General features: G+C 35.7%; 2 protein-coding genes across 4 annotated transcripts in view; both read left to right on the forward strand.

Moving 5' to 3' along the window:
• Window positions 1-8,827: 8,827 nt before the first annotated feature.
• LOC120628895 (stress protein DDR48) lies at window positions 8,828-18,475 on the forward strand. The gene is made up of 5 exons (XM_039897559.1): window positions 8,828-8,977; window positions 12,540-13,243; window positions 15,014-15,133; window positions 15,603-15,806; window positions 17,705-18,475. The coding sequence occupies exons 1-5, from the start codon at window positions 8,957-8,959 to the stop codon at window positions 17,916-17,918; spliced, it is 1,263 nt and encodes a 420-aa protein (XP_039753493.1). The 5' UTR covers window positions 8,828-8,956; the 3' UTR covers window positions 17,919-18,475.
• Window positions 18,476-20,282: 1,807 nt separating this feature from the next.
• Window positions 20,283-25,208, forward strand: part of LOC120628541 (unconventional myosin IC) — a 66,945-nt gene continuing 62,019 nt past the window's right edge. Inside the window, exons 1-2 of one of the 3 annotated variants that reach the window (XM_039896935.1) lie at window positions 20,319-20,333; window positions 20,558-20,836. In XM_039896935.1, coding sequence (XP_039752869.1) covers window positions 20,583-20,836 — 254 coding nt within the window. In that variant the 5' untranslated portion in view covers window positions 20,319-20,333; window positions 20,558-20,582. Of the gene's footprint in view, window positions 20,837-24,868; window positions 25,148-25,208 lie in introns of those variants that run through there. The other 2 variants (XM_039896934.1, XM_039896938.1) reach the window with 2 other exon arrangements.

Genomic DNA, 25,208 nt, shown 5'->3' on the forward strand with positions numbered 1-25,208 from the left:
GAAAAAATCTTTGGAGTAATAAATATAGGTACACAGAATTTAGAACATACAGAAACCGTGTACATGATTAATATTGAAGCATCAAACTCCACCTCAGTAGTGTTTCTCGAACAGACGGTTAGTCACTACGTTTCATTTAGCAGTAGACAGTAATTATTTTCGCTAACTAGGAAGGCTCAGAGTTACTCAGCGGGTGATCGAGAGAGGGCTATGCTACGACTATCTCTACGTGATCAAATCAGAAATGAGGAGATCCGTTGGAGAACTAGAGATACCGCTGGCGAGTCGAGTGGCAATAGGCAGGGCGCATAGCTCGAAGAACCGATGGACGTAACCGGTAAACGCTGTGTAGGTCGGCCCCCAACGCGTGGATAAATGACATCAGGCGAGTCGCTGGGAGCCGCAAGCGGCCCAGGACCGGGGATTGTGGAATTTTGGGGCGTCCGAACTGGGAATTATTAAAAAAAAACATACCTACTGAGTACTGGCAGAAGCAGTTTTACTAACAGTTGGTACCTCCACCTTTCTTTCGCGGTGCACATTTTGTTTCTTATTATTCGGTTCTAAATTTATTATGAAATAGCTTTTGCCCGCGGCTCACGTTAAGTTCAATTTTTGACGTGACAATGTCTTATAATTCGATGGAGCCGGCTGCACGCACGAAACAACATGACGTATGCGGCGTTACATCGCTTTGAGGCGTTCCATTCAAGGCTTGAAGTGCAAGCGAGAGCGCGGAACGAGCGACAAAGAGGCACAGTCGGCCTACGCGTTCGACATCTGTCTCTCTCCTACTTGAGTGAGCGATGCGTTCGCGTGGACAGCTTCTATACCATCATACATTTACATGTTTTCGGCTAGGATGAAGTGCAGTGAAAAGTGAATGTGGTTTCAATTGTTTATAGCAACGATAATATCTATCAAACGAATAAAATTAAAATTTTCTTTTGAAAAATGCAAACATTCCATCACTATTTTCTTACGACGTTGTCACGTTCAACTATCATCAGTAAGCCGACTTTACAGACAACCAATTTTTTTTTGGTAAATTTTAACTACAAAGTTTTGTCTTGCTGCTAGTAGAAAAATATGAACGTAAATTACCTACGAAATCTAAAAAGTTCATATAAATTTTCATCCCCTATTTGATGTCTTTCGAGGTTGAATTAATACCTACGTTGTAATAACTATCTGTGCAAAATATCAGCCCGATCCGTCAAGTCGTTAGAACTGTACGTTGTAAGATCAGTTAGTCAGTCAGTCAGTCACCTTTGCCTTTTAAATATAGATGCATGAATGAATACACTTTTATTGTACACCACACAAACATATAGAAAAATTGTAAATAAAAATTTAACGAAAAGTATACAATATATATGTATAATTATGTGATATTATGAAGTTAAAGTCAACGACCGTTCAGGCAGGAGGTTCAGCCATCCAGTTACCCGTCATCCGCCGTAACTGCGAATTACGAAGTCTTTATGCTAATGTCACACTTTATTATAGGCATATGGAGGACAATGCCTGTGTACACTAATTGCCGTTTTCACTAAACCTAGGTAACGCTAAAACCGGTTACATAATAATTAAAGTCAAAGTCAAAGTCAAAAATATCTTTATTCAAGTAGGCCCATAGGTGGCACTTTTTATGCGTACATAAGAATTACACGGTAGTGAGATGATGGCGATAACCACATTCGTAAACTTAAAACTAAAGCTACGAGGGTTCCAAACGCGTCCTGGTCTAAGAAAAAAGCCCACAACAAACTTAGCCGGGTGTTTTTTTTTTTTATCACAACTCACAATGTCATTTTAAATTATTAGAAGAGCAACCTGGTTAGAGCAATAATTTACACCCAAGCTTTTTTATCGTTTACGTAGTCCTTTATACTATAATAGGACTTTTCTATAAGCTTACGTTTAATACAAACTTTGAACTTTTTAAGAGACATCTCCAAGATGTCAATCAGTAGTTTATTGTAGAATTGTATGCAATTAAGGTGATGCCTAGAGAAAAAAAACGTTTCAGCAATTCATAAATGATTAAAAACGACGCTAGGCTCCATCTTAAGTTACGACACCGATTTGGCGGTCCGTAATGTTTAAAATAAATTCAGTTATTTTTTTTAATAAACTGAAATCCCTACGAAAACGGATAAATATGATAATGCAAACACAAAATAAGGCAACTCTGTGCAATCATAGACATGTTTAGTTATATGAGTGGAAATCTATTAGTGAATGTATCCCTAGGAATCTCCTTACTCTCCGTTAGTGATAACGGGATTTAGTCAATTTAAAATACATTATCTAAATTAAGCTTAATTTGCTATACTCCGCGAAAAGCAGGAGAATCTGCGTGGTGTAATTTATAATTTCTTCAATCCTTATACTCCACACCAAACAGATCTTCGGCAATATACCCTCTACGCACGTTTCGGAGATCATCCTCAGGAGATATTGACTTTACAATGAATAATTGTTAAGTGACTTAACAATTATTACATCATCCATCAAACGTAGAGTGCGTAGAGGGTATATTGCCGAAGATCTGTTTGGTGTGGAGTATAAGGATTGAAAAAATTGTAAATTACACCACACAGATTCTCCTGCTTTTCGCGGAGTATAGCAAATTAAGCTTAATTTTGATAATATATCATGGATTTCCGCAAAGTAACGCCTGCTTCTATCCAAAATTTAAAATACATTTTTACCAATTATCGTTCAGTCTAATCAGCGACAGCCAATCATATACGAGTAGATATTTAAGTATGGTGCACACGGTTCATAATTATTGACGCAGACATTGCACGGGTATACAAACATGATAAAATTCATACTGTCAAACATAAAACCTAGGTAGTTACTCCGAAGTGGTCCGTTTACTATTTAATCACGTATAATGTCTATCATAGATATCTTATAAATAAAATATAAATATACTGCGACAATACATACATCGCCATCTAGCGCCAAATTAAGCTTAGCTTGTTTTTGAGTACTAAGATGACTGATGAATATTTTTATGAATACTATAAATAAATACTTCTATAAATATATTCAAGAATATATTATTGAAGTATAGTTTATCCTTATAACATACGGATAAACTATACTTGAATTTATCTTCTTCTCAGTCGGTTCGCTCTTGTCAGAGCGGTCGTGGTCGTCATTTAAGGGTTGTGGCACGCTTAACTATTCGTCGCCACTCCTCTCTGGCAGCCTTTCTAGCACACTCATGTAACTTTAGTTGTTAACTTTAGTTTATATGACGCCTTGTCAATGCTATGTGCACTTGTAATTGACGTGTACACCAGTCCATGTTTTGTGTGTGTTATATTTAAAAACGTGTAACATGCATGTTTTTAGAGCTCTTAATAAATAAATAAATAAACATCCAGACAAAAAAAAAACATTTTTATCACACAAACATTTTCCAGTTGTTGGAATCGAACCCACAGCTTTACACTCAGAAAGCATGGTCGCTTCCTACTGCGACAGTCGGCCCTCGATAATACCACTTGTTATAAAGATTTCTATGTCTGGTTAGATCGCCGTCGTATCGTAGAAAAATAAACGTTGAATACTTAAATGTTGATATTTTAAAGGGCAACTGCGGAGTTTTTCGGCTGCTCAGTAAAATTATTGTAATAATTAACTAGCTTCAAACCCAGTGGTACCCAACATCATGAATGCAAACTCATTGGCTTCAAGATAATCTTCTTTTAAAGCAATTTTAAAACGTCATGTTTTTGTGGTCAGTATCAAAACAAAAACATGACGTTTTAAAATTGCTTTAAAAGAAGATTATCTTGAAGCCAATGAGTTTGGATTCACGATTGAAATTTGAATAATGCAATATTTAACTATCTTTATATCAACTCATTTACTTAACAGAAATTAAACGTCACTCGCACAAATTAAATGCAAGCCCATTATTGAGTCAAAACCCCTGGTATTATCTGCACGCGCAACAATTTCAATCCAGTTTTGGGTTTACGTAGTACTTAGATACAGAATGACCCGGTAAGCTTCGTACTACCTAAACAAATGAAAGTTGACAAAAGAGGCAATTTTCATATAAAATTATCGATTTTTATATATTTATAACTAAATGTATATTTAAACTATACTATACTTATAATAAAACTGTAACTGGAAGATTTCTGTACGTTTAATTTATTTTGAAAAATTTGTCAAACTTTAGGGATTTTTATAATCGATACTGAGTCCAAAAGATCACGTGAAAACTACTGAACGGATAAAATGAAATTTGGTATAGTGGTAGCTGGTATTCCGGGTCAACATATAGGATACTTTTTATCCCTCATAGTTTCTAAGCTTTATTCTAATTAGGTTTCGCAATGTAAGCAACATGCGTGGTACACGGACATACGCAGCGCCAGCGCAGGTGCTAGGTTCACACAATGACGTGTCAGTTTCGGTTCGATGCTCGCTCATTTTTTGGTTCACCTCAGCACATCTGATTATATCTCGCGTTTCCATTATCCCACGACATCGGAATTACCTACATTATAATGCGGGATATTTTAGAAATATCTTAGTATTGTTTGATTGCTTAAAAAGAACATAATCCACCAATAACCGGCCCATTGGCACGGGCTCTCCTTTTATTTTATTCCACTACAAGTTAGCCCTTGACTGCAATCTCACCTGGTGGTAAGTGATGATGCAGTCTAAGATGTTAGCGGGTTAACCTGCTTGGGAGTATGGCAGTCATAGTTCATACCCCTAATAGGTTTCGCGACATCGCACCGGAATACTAAATCGCTTAGCGGCACGTCTTTGTCTTCAACCAATAAACTAGCCACAGCCAATGCCTCCCACCACATCAAGACCTCCTCCTTCAATTACAATATCAAGGAGTTAAATTACAATTTAAAAAATCTAATCTAAACTCTTCTTAATTATTAATATTACTTACCTTTGTAATTGAGTATTATGTAAGTTTATAATAGCATCAATATATATTATAGTATATATATATGTAATGTATGTTCATGTAAGTTTTTTCAAAATTTTTTTGTAACTTACTATTTCGTGCGTATTATGCACCATCCACTTTCCACTTTTTTATCGGCTTCGCACGCTTATGTTGCCTTTAAAAGATAAGGCAGCCTTTAGCACTAAGTACACTGTTTTCCTTGTGTTTTTCCTTTTGTGTTGTGTTGCAATAAAGTTTTTCTATTCTATTTTATTCCATTCTCTTCATTATATTACCTACTACTTAAAAAGGTTTGTCTTTTTTATTTCACGTTGTAACGCAATGGATACCAGATCACACATTACAATAGCGCTTCCTCTTCCTGATTATTTGTTCGCGTTCGGTGCAGCTTCTTTTGCTAATATTATTATATACGTCTTCGTTAAGTAATAATAAACTAACTATTTTTAACGTTTAATATACAGTAAACGCTTTTATAATAAGACTAGCGGACCCTCGCGACTTCGTCTGCGTAGGTATGAGTCAATCGAGAAACTAGAAAAGATTTTATGATAACATAATAACCATCGTGATGCCATCCATTATTTTACGTGGTATACTGAGTTAGAAAGTTGTCATTATTTTACTTATACATCCTTACAAACTTTCGCATTTATAATATTAATTACTATGGTATGCATTCGATCGTTGTCCCATTTGCCTTGCTACTTGCTATTATTTGTGAAGAGTTATGTTCTTTATCTCCGACAATATTTATCAGATCTTCATTAAAATTAAACACTAGATGTTTGATAGTATACGCTTTCAAAAAAAAAAGAATTATTAAAATCGGATCAAATTTAACGGAGCTATGAAGTAAAATTGAAAAAAAAATTCCTCCCCTTTCCCGGAGGAAACTTATTGTTTATCGGGATAAAAGGTATCCTATATGTTGACCCGGAATATCAGCTACCACTATACCAAATTTTATTTAAATCCGTTCAGTAATGCCCGGACAGACAGACAGACAAAAATTAAATAAAAATCTGTTTTGGACTCAGTTCTCGATTATAAAGTATCCCCCGGTCAACATTTTCCATATTTATTAAATGTACAAGTACAGACATCTTCCAGTTACAGTTTTATTATAAGTGTAGATTTCTAAGGTAATATTGGACCTACCAATGCATAAGTTTAAAGAATATGTTAAAACACATTTATTACAGCGAGGTTACGATACAATTGATGACTTTATTAATGACAGGTTGCTTGGAAGCATCCGGCTCCGCTTTCATCTCTCACAAGATAGAAAAATGAATGTTAAAATGTAAAATGTAAATAGCTGATGTTGGAAAAGAGTAACTGCTGAGTTTCTTTCCGACTTCTTCTTGGTAGAATCTGCCTTCCGAACAAACAGACAGACTTGACGTTTCAAAAGTGCTTATATTAGGCCTACTTGAAATAAATGAATTTTGATTTTGATTTGATTAGGTTAGATAGGAACACGCACGCGTTTTCTAGCACGCTTCCCTAGAAAAAGCCTATTCACTCTAGCCTTGAAGGTACTTAAATTATACGAGGCAGGAAACACAGTTGCCGGGAGGGCGTTCCACATCTTAGCGGTACGTGTCATAAACGTTGATAAAAAACGTACGTGTTGATGGAATATCAACCGCATAAGGATGCCACCGCTCACGATGTCTCGCAGAAAAGATGTAAGAAAAGGATAGGCATTTTTAAATATAGAGACCTAAAACCTGTCAATTACCCGTTAATTCGACATCACAGCCTGTAAATATAAGCGTTGTTAAACAGAAGGAAACAATAATTCTATCAGTAAATCAATTCTGTGTTGGGCAACAAAAAATTCCCATGAATTAAACTCTATCTTTACTCGATCTGTTAACAAAAGAATCATGATATTATTCGACGCAAACCCATGTAAGTACATACATAATAATTCTTACTTAGGTATAGCAGGTGTCATGTAAAACGAAGACTGATGGTGTTCCTGCGCAGTGGATTATTGATAGGTAACGAGTGCGCTTGCGAGTTCCAAAGCTGAAGTATTTGAAGTTATACTTCTTTTGGCGCTTTAGGTAGAAATGATGAGAGTAAATTTTTACGATGCGACGACACTAAAAATCGACACCCTGAAGTTAGCTGTAGTCAACATTTAGTTTTTCAAAAAAGTTACAAACAAAGTAAAAGTAAGGTACGTATGTTTGCGTGAAAACTGAGAACTGTATTCAAGATATGTATTTATTTGTGATATTTAATTAAACTTAATTTATCTTGATAATAAACTTGATAATAATAAAACTTTCAACGTTTAATACGTTGAAAGTTTTTTCTATTGTAAGGCTCGTTTTATCTGCAAACGATAGAATAAGGCTGGTTGGCTGGTTAAAGATAAAATTTTTGAAAAATTTTTTATCGTATACACACGTTTTTTTTTATCTTACTGAAAAATGTTAGAAGGCTAACCTGTTATATTCAACCCATATCATAATCGGTTTTTACGTGGCATCGTACCAGCAACAAAAAATTATGTAGCGGTACTTTGTCGGTAGGGTGGTGGTAACCACTGCTGAAGGCTCCTTCTAGACCAGAGAAAATACAGAAGTTACAAATTGCCTCTGCCGGAACCTCCTAATTAAAACCAAAACGCTTGTTGACGAAAGTGGCAGTGGGTGGAGTACATGGAGCTTGGAGGAACGACTGACGTATGTGTTCCAAGGTGTTGAAATGGCGAATCCGCCTAGTGAAGCGCAGTCTTTATAGCCAGGTCAACAGAGAGCTTCGCAGTCGCGGCAAGCGAGTCGCAGAAGTCCACTGGATGCAGGACCATGGTGTGTGGAATATGACCAGCAGTGGGCGTGCATCGGCTGCGATGGTCATAAGTTGCTAACTGATTTCTGCGACTTCATCCACCCAGAATAAATTTGAATTTAAACGTATAAGAAATTCGTTTAAAATGTAAGTGAGGGATTTCGAGATGGTCCTATTAAAACATCGAAATTTCAAGTTTCTTTCTGTAAGTTACTTAGTCAGTAAGTCATTTTTTATAAGAAAAGGATGTACTGTCCGTACTGTTGTAAAGGCAATTCTATAAAGTATCAATCAAATGATAAAAATAAATGAATTTCATATGTAATTGAAAATTAAAATCGCATAAGGCATAGTAAGAAAGCTCTCTTTTTATGTGACACTGTCTTCATATTTTGTTCACGAACATATTTTTTTGTGTTATGTGGATCTAAAACTATGCGTAAGTCCTCTTTTCACGCAGTAAAGGAGAAATTGCTCAACGAGACTAGTAGGCAGTTAGGGACCCGGAATGAAATAAATTCAGTAATATTCTATGATGACGTCGTAAAACTATTTTTTTGGAATTTAAAATATCTATGAAATTCACCCACGAACATAATTTTTTTTTATAATATAAATATATATATTTGAATAATATAAACCAGTCACGTCAGCCCAAACTCCGTCCGGTAACCTCATACGTACGAACTGAAGCGTAAATAAACCACAAAACCCATGTACTACTTGTGCTATGTATTTCACATACACTATGAGAAACCTTCAAAACGGTATACAGGCCCCGTGGATGGACAGACAAAAAACAATTGCACTATAATTATTATAAGTGCCGGACGCAAGCGCCGCTGCCCAGTTTGACGTACGCAGTCGTGAAACGCACACCAGTTCTAAATTCAAATTTAAATTTTAAAAAGTTTTTTTTTATGTGATAAAATCACAGGCAAAGGACGAAAAAAATTCAGCATATTAAATTAGACTGCCTTATTTTTAATATAGCTATAATTTTCAGTTGATATTTATTTTTAAATAAAAACTTGTAAGCTATAAATAAAAGTATGTATGAGAGTTGACTGTATAGTTTATAGTAATTTTATAGGCTAAACAGGTTTAGCATAGGTCAGTGCCTTGCTAAGTGTGGTTTGTAGATAGGATGCGCTAGGTTTCTGCATTTCTATAAAAATGGATCGATTGCCGATATTGGTAAGTTACGTTTTGTTTATAAATTAAATCCTATCCTATCCTATCCTACTGAGCACAAAAGGAGGGTCTAAGTACATCCGCTGAAGCGGGCCTCATTACAAGATAGATCCTATCCTACTAATATTATAAATGTGAATGTAAGTGTGTTTGTTACGCTTTCACGCAAAAACTACTTAACCGATCCTCACGAAACTGTGTACACATATTCTTGGAAGTGTTAGAAGTAATATAGGATACTTTTTATCCCGACATTAAGCTCGGTTCCTTTGGGAGAGGGGATGAAAGTGTTTGACGATTTTACACCATAACTCCGAAAAATTATAACCGATTTAAATAATTATTTTTGTACTATAGAGGTATATGTGTTTAATTTTGCCCAAACTGTGGTTTGCGATAGAGGACAGAACTCCACAGCGGACAGCAGCAAATCACTTATTTAAGGCTTAGCGATACTTAATACTTAAATTTTTTTTAGAACTACAACTAAATTGTCACATGAAAAAACAAACGCAGACGAAGTCGCTTACATATGGGATTAAATTGTACTTAGTCAAATAATAAACTATGTAAAAATAAGAACTTCAAGTAACAAAAAAATATCGGTAATGAAAAGTTCGTTGAAACCAACAACACTTTGATGTTTGTTTTTACTACTCGTATGTCTATGAAATATCCATAGATAAGCACTTAACGAACTTTGACGACCTTGGCACAGTTGTAAGCACTTTGTTCTTTTAATGCGAGGTTCCGGGTTCAATAACAAGGCTGCTTGAAAGCGGGCCACTCCGCTCTCATCTCTCACAAAAAAAAATTCTAAAGATTGTTAAAATGATGCTGAGTTTCTTGCCGGCTCTTCTCAGTGGAATCTGCCTTCCGAACCGGTGGTAGAGTCACTACAAACAGACTAACTTGACGTTTCAATTGAAAAGTGCTTATTAATTAGGCCTACTTGAAATAAATGAATTTTGAATTTGAATTTTGTATTTTGATACCCAGCAGAGGCAATTTTGGAATTTATTATTTCTGAGTTAGCTTTGGTATGGTCCGGTTCAGCTGTGACTTGTTACCACTCTACCTTGGGAAGAAGCGTTACGGTTCAATGCCATGTAGAAAACGTACAGGGTTTCACCGTTTTATATTATCACTATCCACCTGATGGTAAGAAAACCATAGCCTACAAAAAAGGCAATCGTAAGCAGAGCATCCAAGGAACTATTCTTGCATCATGACGTAATGTGTCTACCAATCTTAGGCGTAGGTGCTAAGCCTCAGTTGTAATTACACTGGCAACCAAACCGTTCAGACCGGAACACATCATTGCGACAATGCTGCTTTGCGGTAGTACTTCCGCGGACGAGCTGTCACAAAAAGCTCTACAAAACCGGGTTCAATAGCGTTTTCTATAAATACGGCATAAAAAAAAGTGATGAAAAAAAAAAAAGTGTTGAATTTTACGTACCTATTTTACAATAGTTTGTTATCTATGACACAAATTAACTGTCATATCCCCAACCTCCATCTTAGCCTGCTACTGCGCCAAGTCAGATAGGATAGGAGTCCACGGCTAAGATAATAAAAAAAAAGTAAAGAATTTATATAATTTGTTATCTATTACACAAATTAACGTCTATGCTACGTTATTTACTCTGTAGAAAAGCTTTTATTACAACATGGCTTTTACCGGTTAATGGCACGGATTGTGTGACATGTGTCCTTCAAGGCACCTCCCTCGCCAGGGTTGCGCATCGTGACCTCGCAAGTAAACCGCCCACTCGATCCCATGGTCTTTCATTGTCAATGCTACAATTATAATGCTATTAGGAATATTACATAGTATTACAATGGACTAAATAGCGGCTTCTGACGCCATTTGTTGTACACTATCATCATTCAACAATCAGGTCGGTTCTCTCATATAGGAGAGAGAATTTTAGAGCACAGACTAACTTAGCAGCTTCAATAATGCATGCTCCAATTCAATAGTATTTAGGCGCTGTAATAGCTCAAATATTAAGGGTTTGCCTGATCTTCACCACCTCGCGTCTTAAAACTAACTCGTCTTGCTCATTAGTTATCCGTGGCACGTAAAGCTTAACCCCCACGCCATAGGTTTGTGGACACAGGGCGACATTTTATAGGGCGTATTCATTGCATTCCTGGGAAGTTGCTTTACTAGTTCTAGATAGTTGTTATATCTGCTTGGTTTCAATTATCTTATTTACTACTTACTTTATAAATTATAAAAATACAATATTATAAAATATTAAGAGATGTTATAAAAAGTAAATAAGGGTATCTATAGTCAAAATTTGAAATATGTAAATATTACTCAACTGCACTCATTGAGCATGGCCTCCGTAAACAATGGTATGATGTCACGAGTCGCGACGTGTGTGGGGCTGACCGACAAAATTCAGTAGCCTTAGTACAAAATTGAGATCGTTTTCGAGTATGGTAACTCCTTCCATTTGATCGGATACAAAAGCGGGCTGTTCGAGTTGTTGTAAATCCCAAATTGACTTGCAGTTTGTAGTCCCTGGGGCACCGAAGATATGTTAGCTCCCTTTGTGTGTTTTATCGATTCTATAATGGAGAGTGTTCTGAAGAGTTGTTTACATTGATACCTCCTTCCCTGTTCTCTGACCGCACCTCACGCCGTACAAATAAATTCCACCCTCATCATTTTGATGCCTGGTATTCGTCTACTATTCTAAATACCAGATCATTTCTACCGCGCACTTGCAAATTGTGGAACAATCTCCCATCTGATGTGTTTACTCCAAAATACAATCTAGGGTTATTCACGGGGCGGATAAGCAAATTCCTTAAAAGCCGGCAACGCATCACAAAATCAAAAGACACAAGTACAGGATTTGCGACTCTAGACAGAGAAATTCAAGTCCATTTTCTATTGACGATACAGAGTTTTATATGCGAAAACAATTTCTTGATTGCGACTAAGCAACTCTCGTACTAAGGCTACAGGCCTTGGCCGTTTACGCTATTGTGATTTTTTCGACCGTTTTATATTAATTGCCTCCGCTTATCATACGATCACTGTAGTTTTTGAATAAGCTAAACCCCCCATCGAGTCCCTGACACGGTGCTTAAATTTACATGTAACACAAAATAAAACGACAATTAATGTGGTATATAAATTTATAAATTCATTCATTAGCCTGGTTCTAGACGCCATATGCAAAAGTCTGTGAAACATTAAATAAAACATTTTGGCAAAAGTGGAAACGTTCTCCATTAAAGCAATTGTATCGGCTAATTCCGGTCCTAGAGATATGCCTTTCAATCCTAATAATTGAAAAAGTAAATAAAATTTTTACATTTCTAAAAAAAATTAAAAAATGTTTTGTTATTAGTTTTCATATTCTATTTTTTACTTAGTTAGAATTTTTTTATTTCAGAATAGCAAGTTAAATTTTATTTGTCGGGGGTTTTATACATTTTTAATCTGTGTTTATTTATTTTGTGTGTGTGTTACATTATAAATGTACGTTTAGAAGTCAACTAAGAGGCATTGATGTCATTATGTTTGTTTATGTTACAGATTTGTATAGCAGCACTAACATGTATTCTGCACTGCCAAGGTGAAGGAGAAACGGTTCTATCAGCTGTCTTAACTCCTAACGAGAAATCTCTGCTACGGCAAGGAAGAAGCTACTACGAGAGATATGGCTACGGTCGACCGTACGACAGGTTAGACGACAGACCGTCAAGGTGCGGCCGATGTGATGACGATGATGATGATGACGATGATGATTATGATAGAGGGCGAGGCAGAGATGACGATAGACGATCCAACAGACCAACATACGGCAGCAGGAATGACAAGAATGATAGAAATAAATACGATGATGATGATAACAGAAGATACGATGATAGAAATGATAGAAACAACAAAAACGGAACTGATGACAGTGATGATAGGAAACATAACGATGACAAAGACGAAAAGCCTCATCGAAGAAGGAACAAGAACAGAAATAGATACGACGAGAGAGACAGATATAGGCCTGATTACTACGACCGCTTTTTAAGGGATCCGTACAGAGATAGGTACGATGATCCATATAGGCGGCCTGCTTACGACAGGTATTACCCGGATAGGTATGACGATTATGGAAGAGATGGGTATTACTCTTCATCGGGTTATAGACGGCCGTTGTATGAGGACAGATATGATAGGGGTAGTGGATATTTGGATGGTTACGGTGGATATGGACCAGGAGTCGGACGAGGACCTCATGAAAGGTAAGATTGATTATAAAGCACCTATAATACAGCCTCTTGGCAACAACTTTTTGGATATTTCATTGCTAAGACTCTTGCTAGCATTTTCCCTCTATTCATGTGTTGATATGCATCCCTATCCCTATCCCTACTAATATTATAAATGTCAATGTAAGTTTGTTTGTTCCGCTTTCACGCAATAACTAGTAAACCAATCCTCATGAAACTTTGTACACATATTTTTGGAAGTATCAGAAGTAACATAGGCTACTTTTTATCCCGACATTAAGGTCAGTTCCTTTGGGATAGGGTATGAAAGTTTTTGACAATTTTACACCATAACTCCGACAAATGATAATCGATTTAAATAATTATTATTGCACTATAGAGGTTATAATATGTGTTTAAGTTTTGTTGCAACTTTATAAATAAAAAAAATGATAATAATAATTTATCGCTCAAACTTGTTGACTAATCAATCCACGTTGAACTGTCATAGCACACTCATCCCGCACAGGATGTGAAACCGTTACGTTAAATCAATCAAAATATATCATTATCCGGTCATTCAATGTATGAACCGTTTTGAGGGAAAGCGATGAAAATTGTATTGATGCGTTTGAAATGACACCTTAAAATAATGAATATACCTAGTTGACTATGTTCAGTGACCTCATTAAAGAATAACGGTGGAAAATTGGCAGTTCAGTTTACAAGCTCTTATTTAACGTGCAACGTTGGCATTACGGCTCAAAATATAGTCATTGATTTAATTACACCCGATTTCACCTATGCTATACAAAGCTTTGGAAATAAAACGTTCCTTTTGGGTAATTAAGCCATCCTTACGGTATCAGTTCTGCTCAGGAGTTCGAAGAAATTTACCCGATCTTCAAATAAATTAATCAATATAATAAAGTAGTTTACCCTTTAACTTGTTAATCAGTCTTCCAAATTTTGTTATGGATACTACTTTCGAAACTCATTGAACTATATCATTTTTTTATAGTTCTTCTCGTATTTCTGATTTGATTAAATCTGGATACTAAATAGTACCTATAGGATCCAACTGTCCGCCAGAATGACTAAGAGTTTTATTTTTTCCACATTAAGTCTCCTTGTTTGTAATAAGTTGAGTTAGTGACTAATAAAGATTGCAGTTAATGTCGGATGCGAAACAAATTACGCCTTGTATTTGCCGACACTAATTTCACCAATTATATATTTTGCTATGAGATGCTTGACACGTTGTAGACTTAGCATTGTTAGTGTTAATAAGTAGGGTTATTTCTCAAGAAAGTAATGCATTAATTATCATAATTATCGTCAGCTTATTAATTGTCCTACAGGACACAGGCTTTTCTTTCAAAGGACCGCTTAATGTGATCTCCGAGGCAGGGCGTTGCACAACACCAATTTCCTGATTCTAGGCTGGTTGTACGAATATTTTATCAATACATTGACAGATTCGTGGTCGTCGATCTGACCACAAGATGGTTTAAAAAGGCTTTATTATTCGTTTAGAGTGATTGTCTAGTATGATAAGTTGATATCTACAGATTTTTAATATCCAAGTACAACTTCGGCCAAGGATCTTTAATTTATAACTTATGATCTAGATGTGGGCACCCAAAAGTGAATCAACTCCCGGAAAGTCGCATAATCAAACCGTTTTGCTATTAAGTTCTCTCCATTTTCGAGATCATAAAATTTGAAGCACCATGACCTTTTCCGGGCTTTTATTTCCCAAAAAGTACTTAACTAAGCACTTGATTTATTAAAAAATGTCAGTTTCAGGCCATGGGATGAGACGTATCGGGGTCAGGCGGGCTGGGATTCGGCTGGTCGCGGTTACTACTTCGCTTCAGGTCGACCGGATTCCACTGCTTGGGGGCAACAGCAATACGCTAGGTAAAAACTGACTTTGTCTTGATTAAAACTAGCTATTTGTTGCTTATTTGCATACGCTTCATTAGAAAGACAACCGAAACCCCCCAAGCCATGTACTAAAGCTTAAACCTCAGCTTGGCAAGCGTGATGTACTTATGGGGACATCTTAGCCCAAATAATACTTACGGCATACTTACGCTCCTGCGATCACCTGCCCGTCACTTGCCTTTTAGGAAGACAACCTTACCGATGCCAAATACTCAGTTACCAACCATCGTGAGTTTCACTTTACCTGCAACCATCTCAAGGAACTAAAGTACGCTACATACTAAAGCCTGAACCTCACGAAATCTCATTCTGTGTGGAGACCCGCGCCCGAAGCTATGCCGGTAATGCGCTAATAACAAGGAATGTTTTCCGATTTTGTACAATTTTTATGGCAATATTTCCAATTTATTTTCCACTAAAAGTTATCATCTTATATTTTCAGGCCTGCTACGTCTAGTGGCGGTTTGCAGAACGTTGGCTACACAACCGGGTATAGTGGAGGATACAGCGGCTACAGGGATCCGGTATACCGAGGATCCGCGTACGCCGGGGCCGCTGGAGGATACCAGGATCTGAATGCAGGAGGATACAGCCAGTCCAGCGGCTGGCGTAATGTAGGGGAGCGAAGACCTTACCGGGATCAGAGGTTGACGTTTAATATTTTAAAGCCATGTTAACTTATTCCCCATTGTTACTCTGAATCCCTCTATTTAGTCTTGACATATTAGATAGTACAACAGTCAGTAGGTATACTCGCGATTTTACAGGTGATAATCATCATGTCTACCGATGGACGACCACTGCTGGACAAAGGTCTTCTGTAGCGATTTCACCACGGTCATGTACAACTTGAGACACGTTGGATGTCATGTTATATTATACAAAAATAATTTAAGGAGAATGCTCACATAAAACGGAATTAAAAACCAGTCTCGACTGGAATGATATTTGCCTCAGCTTTTTTGCTATAAAATATAAGCGTAACAAAAATATATAATTTTTAAATTCATATTCAAAATACATTTATAAGCAATTATAAAACGTAAAGCAGTAGTGACCTGTGACTCTACCACAGGCCCGGATTTTGCCGAGAAGAGCCTGGCAAGAAACTCAGAAGATTGCTTTTTTCAACACCATGTTGTAATTTACAATCTTTAGAATTTATCTATCTTTTGAGAGATGAGAGCAGAGCGGACTGCTTCCAAGCAGCCTTGTCGTTAAGAAATTCATCAATCGTATAGTAACCACGATTTATTAAATGTGTTTGAACACATTGTTAAAAGTAATGCATTGGTAGATCCAAAATAACTTTATTACCCTATATTATAAAAGTATATACTCAATCCCACAAATGAGTTCTGTACCTTTCGCAGTTGATATGCAGATGTCACTTACTTATGTCCCTTTATTCAATTATGTTATATATTATATAAAAATATTGCTTTGTGTTTTACTTCAGGCGAATAGCTGTTTCCATTCACTTCCATTATAAGCATACCCGTCCAGTATAAAGGTCATAAAAAACTGCATATCGTCTGCGAAATTTGCAGAAGTAATTTTTTGGGGTTGGGTACCTACACATGTTTTTATGACGTGATACCTAAAAATTTTGGACCCACCAATAATAAGTATCTACCTTAGGACCTACCATAAGTTTAAACAATGTGCACGGGCGTAGCTAGCTTCTGGTCTAAGAGGGGCAAGTGAGATTTTTTAGGACAGATCGTAGTAATACACTCTTTACACTTCGCCTACTACAAAAACAAACGGCTATCTTATAATAAAACTGTAACTGGAAGATTTCTGTACATTTAATATATTTTGAAAATTTTGACCGGGGGATGCTTTATCTTTATATCTTGTCTGTCTGTCTGTCTGTCTGTCTGTCTGTCTATCTGTCTGTCTGTCTGTCCGGCCATCACGTGAAATCTACTGAACGGATTTAAATAAAATTTGGTATTGTGGTAGCTTATATTCCGGGTCAACATATAGGATAGTTTTTATTCCGATAAACAATAAGCTCTTCCCGGGAAATGGGATGAAATTTATTATCAATTTTACTATACTATACTATACTAATTTTAATGAAGATCTGATAAATATTGTCGGAGATAAAGGACATAAATTTTCACAGATAACGGCGAGTCGCAAGGCATATGGGACAACGATCGAATGCATGCGTACCATCTTACTTATATTATAAATGCGAAAGTTTGTGAGTATGGAGGTATGGATGGATGGATGTATGTATGTATGGATCGATGGACATGTTTAAAGTAATCATTATTACTTTAAACAAGTCCGGGAGGCTAAATGTTTGACTGTTGAGGCACAAGAACCGCTTTTTGTTATAATTTGTCTATCAAAACACATTGATGCAGACGAAGTTACGCGGGTCAGCTAGTATATTTAAAAGTTAGCCAGCGGGACTGAATAGGTATAAAAATGATAATATATTTTTGTTATATCATAATATCTTGAGCTAAGTTCCTAAACGAGCATTCTCCTGTAATCCATAAACTCAATACATAATTTCCTTTCCAGCGGCGTGGCACATTTAGACACAAAAGTGACTCAAGAACAAGCCCCTACGTACGACCGTTACGGACAGAATCGACCGAGCTACCAACCGAACACGTACTCGCCCCAATCAGGGAGCTACTCGCAGAGCTCCTCCTCAACTCCTGGCACCAGCTACCTCTTCCAGAGAGAGGATGAGGTGGTTACGCAGCCAGACACCACTGTGCCTCCAGCGTAGGGGTACATAAAATTTAGGGTAATATTATTAATGCGAAAGTATGTTTGTTTCCAATCAACTTCATTTTAAACATAGAGTTTTTTGAAAGAACGGTGAATAACCTATGCTAATGTCTATCCCAGGATAACAAATTGTTCTCACGGGATTTGTAAAAGACGCGGACTGGCAAAACAGGCAACAGCTCTTTATAAATTGATATATAAGATTGGATAGATAAAAGCATTACTTTATTGAAGTCCATGACATGTAATGAACAGTAAAGCGAAGGTCACGAAAAGGCATCGGACTTGCTTCCTTACTTATTTTCAAGTTTAAATCAAGTGTGCGACCATTAACAAGACACTCAAACGGACTTTACTTTGGATTGGCCGCGCGCAGGACTCAATATAAACGCCGTCGCGAACGCAGGTTTTGTCGCCGCGATTTGGCTTTGCCTTTAGCGGCATTAAATCACAATACTCTTGCTGAAACGGGCAAGTAAAAACCTTTCACAATGATACGATTATTCCAATCTCAACACACTTATCTTGGAATTTAATTACTGAAAAGATGGTGAACTGATACATACAACTATGAAATGGTGGATGGTATATACATATATATATATATATACATATACCATTTACCGTTTGTATATATTTTAAAGCCAGCAAGCAACGCATCAGTGGCTCAAAAAATACAAAAGTGCTAGCGTGCACTGCGTTTTATAAAGTCTTCTTTTTAGGACATTATTTTCGAATTGGCTTATTACTCTTTTTGAAAAAGAGTATTATATATAGATATATTTATAACACGATAAATATAACACACTATTAAAAACCGAAGTGCATTCTTGCACACACACATTACCGGTACAACAGAGCACCTCCCACGTGCCACCTCCCAGAATGAGTAGTTTCTTATTGAGTGAATTGTAAATGAAAATATTACTTTTAAGTTATGCCTTTTGATCAATAAATAAGTTTTAAAGTTCGCATTTTTTATTATTTTCTAAAACCATTATTTTCTATTTCTTTAATGATATAACGAGTAACAAAAACTGTATAAAAATAAATGCACTGCTGACGGAGTCACCTCACTGTGATATATTTGCGGATCCTTGGAACACCGTTTGTAACCATTTTCTACAGTACAGTGAGAAATGTAATAGCACTATGTTTTTTGGCTTAACAATTTTTTTTAGTATTTTGATTAGATAGAATAATTACTATTAGGTAAAACTATTGTAAAGTTGATTGAATTGTTGTAATAATGTTTTTGTTTGTTTTTTTTTTTAATTTTTTCTTTGTTCTCGTTTTAATCTGCTATGTATTTAACGATGTTCGGTAACGATAGATCGGAATACAGTTATCACCTTATCTTCCCGCGGATGTCGTACGAGGTGACTAAGGAATATAACGAAGAACAGTCAGTATCGTCCTCTGTACTACTAACACCCTCCACTGCGATCACCAGCCCATCATCTCAGCGTGACGATTATTGATAAACCCTCCTGTTAAAGACGCCAGCCGTGAACTGTTATGATAGGCTTTTTAATTGATACCGTTACTTACCCCACTCGGGAATCGAACCCAAAACCTCGCGATCCGATCTAAAACTTTAACCACTAGACCAACGAGCAGTTTCTTTTTTTTTATTCAATAATATTATTACAATAAACTTTTAGGCCTACATTCACAAAAACAGGTGAATAATACAATCAATAATACAATAATAATACAATACAATAATACAATCTAGGCAGGTCCGCCCCGATAAATAGAATTGTCTCAGCTTTTTTAAATGCACAATTGTGCATTTAAAAAAGCTGATTATTTTTCACAATTCCGCTCTGAGTTATAAGCGCAAAATTTAAAAACTGTTTGTTACGTAATCCTCTTTTATTTTTATTTTTATTTTATTTTAGTTTGTAGTATCTTTTATATATTTTTTTAATTTATCTCTTTAGTTTTAGGTTCTGTATATTGATGAACGTCTATATTTCATGATGCATGCAGAGTTAGACTGTAAGTGGTGTATACAATGTAAAATTCAGAATATTACTGTTATGTTTATAATAATTTTATAACATTGTATATAACGTTGGCTTCCTAAATAAATAAATAAATATTATAATACATTATATTAAAATATTAATATGAAATTAGTCAAATATGATTCGAAGTACATTTCGACCTTGGAGATAAAATGCATATATCTGATAATAAGTAAGCAAGTGGACAATTGTACCGAAATCCACTTGGCGATTTCTAATCAATTGATTCACCGATATCGATCGAGAACGTGAGACATATAAAACATATCAAGCAATTAACGATATAATATTGCGATAAGATGATTATTTCGTTTCCACACCAACTCAAGTCCGACATTTTGTCCCCATATCCTTGTGGGTACCACGTAGGCAATATTACAGTGAGTGAAATTTCTATGGAATATTAAGATTTCAATACATTTGAAATTTCTTAAGACTCTTGTGGGGGAAATTTAGTGATAATCTTATCTGTTTTTCCTCTTGTTTTTATGTTTCATAATAAATAAACTCTTGCGTTTGCATCACTTATTTTAGGCGCAGTTTTTTTGTATTTGTAATTTTAATATAACAGAGGAAATACAGATAAAAAGTGTTTAATATTTAGTAGTGACAAAGACTAAAGAGCAATAATGACTCAAGACTCAGTGCTTACCGCTGAACCGTCTACAGCGAAGGCTCAAGTTAACCATGTGGAGTCAGCGGCTCATACTAACGGGGATGTGGAGGTCCGAGTGAATGGGAAAGTTGGGAAGAACGAGGAATCACCGGCTAAAACCCTGGGAAATGCAGAGGTGCAGATCCAACTGGTAAATGGAGATGAGACGTCGTTGCTTCAGGTTCCTGGAAATAGAGGATCTTTGCTTCATCCAGCAACTAAGAAACCGTAAGTATTAAAGTGATATAATTTTAGATGGATAAATAAACTCTTTATAATAAGCGATATAAGCTCTCTCGCTGTTCGCGGAGTATAGCTAATTAAGCTTATTTTTCATAAACTCTTTATGGCACACAATTAAAAGAATAGATAAGGAATATGAGAAATACGAAACAAAAACAAAATTAAAAATGCGCAATGGCGGTCTAATCGATTCTCCAGATAATGCTTATAATGAAAGAATTAATTATCAAGCAAATGAAACTGCAATTTCTGAATACCCTACGTAAAAGAACCCTACGCTTTAACTATCATAGATGCTAATAAATAAATACTATTATGCGCTCCGTTGCTGCGTGAAAGAGAGGCAAGAACCTAGCGAAATATTTTACTATACCAATGGAAATTATGTTGCATACAAAATGTTAGAGACTAGAAACAAAATTGCTCTACAGAAAATGTATTGGAATTCTATGTTTATTGCTTGCACGTTTGAGATATTTATAACTAAGCATGATTATTATTATATATTTCAATACTTTTATTATTCATAAGTCCCATTTTCGAGAAAATTGTAAAATTTGTCAACAAATAAAACTTCCGAGGCTTAATAGGTACATTATTGACAGTCTCTGGAACTTATCTGTAAAACCGAAAGGCTAATAGTTTTTCAGTAAGCCTTTGACATAGTTTTTACTGAAAGAAATCTGATACAGCCCTAAACATCAGATGCAAAATTAAAATTATGTGACTACTGTCACTTTTTTAGGTACGCGTAGAGTAGGTACTATTCACGTGTCGGTCTTTTATTTTCAATAGGGTTGTCATAAGTCAACACTGAGAATATTTTGAATTAGTTCGTATGAAAAAGAAAATTTGCCCCTTTTGATTTAATATTTTCACAGGGTGATATCTTATGAAATATATCCTCCTTTAATATTATTTCGTAATTCCGTTACACGTTGTATAAGTATTTTAGCCGCGTGGCGCGGCAGATCAGAATACAGTTGTCAGCACCCTTCCTCGGCGTCGTACGACGCGACCAAGGGAATATAACTAAACTTCAATGGGGCCCTCATGTAAATAATTTATCGAACAGGCTTAGTTCTGCTGCCTATGCGGTAAAGACCATACGCCATATGACCCACGTAGAAACTGCTAGACTGGTATTTAGTTACTTTCACAGCATTATGTCACACAGTATTTTAAAATAATGACAGTGTATAGTCAATACCTATTTGAAAATTTAATGTACGTTCATAAAACATTTCTTAATTTAAGAAACAATGTGACTGCAACAATTTAAACATTAGAAGTAAGAATAAACTTACAGTGCAATATACTAGGTTATATAAAATTCATAATTCGTTTAAAGGAAATCGCATACAATTCTACAATAAACTACCCATTGACATCTTGGAGATGTCTCTTAAAAAGTTCAGTTTGTATTAAACGTAAGCTTATAGAAAAGTCCTATTATAGTATAAAGGACTACGTAATCGATAAAAAAGTTTGGTTGTGCATTATTGCTCTAACCAGGTTGCTCTTCTAATAATTTTTCGTCAGCGTTTTCATTGCTACTACTACCATCTGGTGTGAACACCAAACCGTCTGCCCAGCGTAATGCTAATGGGCAAACAAAAGAGGCTTTGAGTATAGCAGTGGATTGTTAGAGGCTATTGACGGTTGGTGATATATTATTCCACATTATGAGCTCTTGTGTCGTCTACTATGATATCAAATCTTCTAAAGTCCTTGAGACTGTTACAATTTTGCAATAATAACAATTGGGTAAGTATATCAAGATCGCTTACCTAATTAGACTTGTATTTTGTGCTTATCTCATTTTTTTAATAATCATTTATCTATGCTAAATATGTAGGTAAATACATTTATGTTTGAATTCTTACAAATGTAACGCTGTTATTTAGATTGGGCATTATTGTTTTTAATTTTTATTGCTGCATCGATCTTCTTTTCTATCCCATTATACGTTTTATCCGATTGCTTGTGTGGATTATCCTAACTTTGGAAAAATCCGATGTAGACGGCCGATTGGCGCAGTTTGCAGCGACCCCGCTTTCTGAGTCCAAGGCAGTTGGTTCGAATCCCACAACTGGACAATGTTTGTGTGACGAACATTATTGTATTTCGGTGTCTGGGTGATTATCCTAACTTTGGAAAAATCCGATGTAGACGGCCGATTCGCGCAATTTGCAGCGACCCCGCTTTCTGAATCCAAGGCCGTGAGTTCGATTCCTACTACTGCATGTTTGTGTTATGAGCATGAATTTTTTTCAGTGTCTTGGTGTTCATCTGTTGGTGTATATAATAAGTATTTATGTAAGTCAAAGTCAAAGTCAAAAATATCTTTATTCAAGTAGGCCCACAGGTGGCACTTTTGATGCGTACATAAGAATTACACGGTAGTGAGATGATGGCGATAACCACATTCGTAAACTTAAAACTAAAGCTACGAGGGTTCCAAACGCGTCCCGGTCTAAGAAGAAGCCCACAACAAACTTAGCCGGGTGTTTTTTTTTTTTTTTTTTGTTATCGCCATCTCACAATGTAATTTTAAATTATTAGAAGAGCAACCTGGTTAGAGCAATAATTTACACCCAAGCTTTTTTATCGTTTACGTAGTCCTTTATACTATAATAGGACTTTTCTATAAGCTTACGTTTAATACAAACTTTGAACTTATTAAGAGACATCTCCAAGATGTCAATTGGTAGTTTATTGTAGAATTGTATGCAATTTCCTTTAAACGAATTATGAATTTTATGTAACCTAGTATATTGCACTGTAAGTTTATTCTTACTTCTAATGTTTAAATTATTGCAGTCACATTTTTTCTTAAATTTAGAAATGTTTTTATGGACGTACATTAAATTTTCAAATATGTACTGACTATACACTGTCATTATTTTAAAATCTTTAAATTTATCTCTCAATGACTCTCTCGGACCCATTTTGTAGATAGAACGAACAGCCCTCTTCTGCAGCACGAAAATAGTGCTAATATCAGCAGCATTACCCCAAAGTAAAATTCCATATGACATAATGCTGTGAAAGTAACTAAAATATACCAGTCTAGCAGTTTCTACGTCGGTCATATGGCGTATCTTCTTTACCGCATAGGCAGCAGCACTAAGCCTGTTCGATAAATTATTTACATGAGGGCCCCATTGAAGTTTAGAATCTAACGTTATTCCTAGAAAAACTGTCGTATCCTCCAGTTTCAGTTCCTCATTATTAAGTAGTACAGTGGTTTTTATTCATGTTTAGTTTAGTTGTATATTATTCATGTAAATATTCAACAGTCATCTTAGTGCCCGTAACACAAGCTACGCTTATTTTGGGGCTAGGTGGCGATGTGTATATTGTCGTAGTATTATATTTTAATAACTGAGGTATACGGCCTAAGCATCGTGCATGTCCCTACGCCCGGTACTAAGATGACAGATGGATCTTTAAAAAAAAAATAGAGAGATTAATAAAATGAATATTAAAGACACTCAGATTAAATAAATAAAATAAAAATTTAATTTAGAATAATATACATAATTTTTTATGAATAAAATACATAAATACTTGTATTATACAGATAAACACCCAGACACCGAAATACAATCATGTTCATTACACAAACATTGTCCAGTTGTGTGAATCAAAGCAACTGCGTTGGACTCAGAAAGCAGGGTCGCTGCCCACTGCGCCAATCGGCCGTCGGAAATAAAAATATACTTTTTTTCTCGTACTACGGGCGCATTTGATCGTTGCTTAAATCCGAACAAAGATTCGGGAATCAATTAGTGTTATTTCGTTATCATCGCTTACGTAAACGTATCTATAATCAATAGAGTTTCGAGTGTATTATTTACATGTAAATGTAATATCGGTGTTGAATTCCTTTGATAATACCTGATTAAATACTTAAACTAACTGTTCTCTATGACTTCTTATGTGGAGGATTTTGCTATCTAGATTACAGATACTTAAGCTACTTAGATTCAGTCAGGCTTGCTAGGAGTTACGATCGCTACTCAACTAGAGTACAAAGATTATAATTGCCATTTAAGTTATATAATTGCATTAATACATAGCAAATGGTATATGAGACTTATTGGATAGAACTTTAATGCTAATTGCAGTGATAGTTTGTAATAGTGTGTGGAAATAATGTGTTAATTATTGGATATTACGAACGTTAAATATTAACAGCTAGCAAGAATAATACATTGATACTGTGTTGATTGTTAGGCTGGGGAATTGACAATCAAAATCACATTAAATGGATGGTAATATCAATATGAGGTACGTTATCACTTATTAGCACTATTATTAACTCTTTATTTTTTTTTTTTAATGAAACAAA

Source organism: Pararge aegeria, chromosome 13 (genome assembly GCF_905163445.1).
Source record: "Pararge aegeria chromosome 13, ilParAegt1.1, whole genome shotgun sequence".
Taxonomy (NCBI): domain Eukaryota; kingdom Metazoa; phylum Arthropoda; class Insecta; order Lepidoptera; family Nymphalidae; genus Pararge; species Pararge aegeria.

What these genes read in the sequence shown, in the direction of transcription:
- LOC120628895 (XM_039897559.1), top strand. Translation starts at nt 8,957, where the DNA reads ATGGATCGATTGCCGATATTG. An exon ending in TGGATCGATTGCCGATATTG is followed by an intron (nt 8,978 to 12,539) that starts GTAAGTTACGTT and finishes TTTATGTTACAG; the next exon opens with ATTTGTATAGCAGCACTAAC. An exon ending in AGACCTTACCGGGATCAGAG is followed by an intron (nt 15,807 to 17,704) that starts GTTGACGTTTAA and finishes TTTCCTTTCCAG; the next exon opens with CGGCGTGGCACATTTAGACA.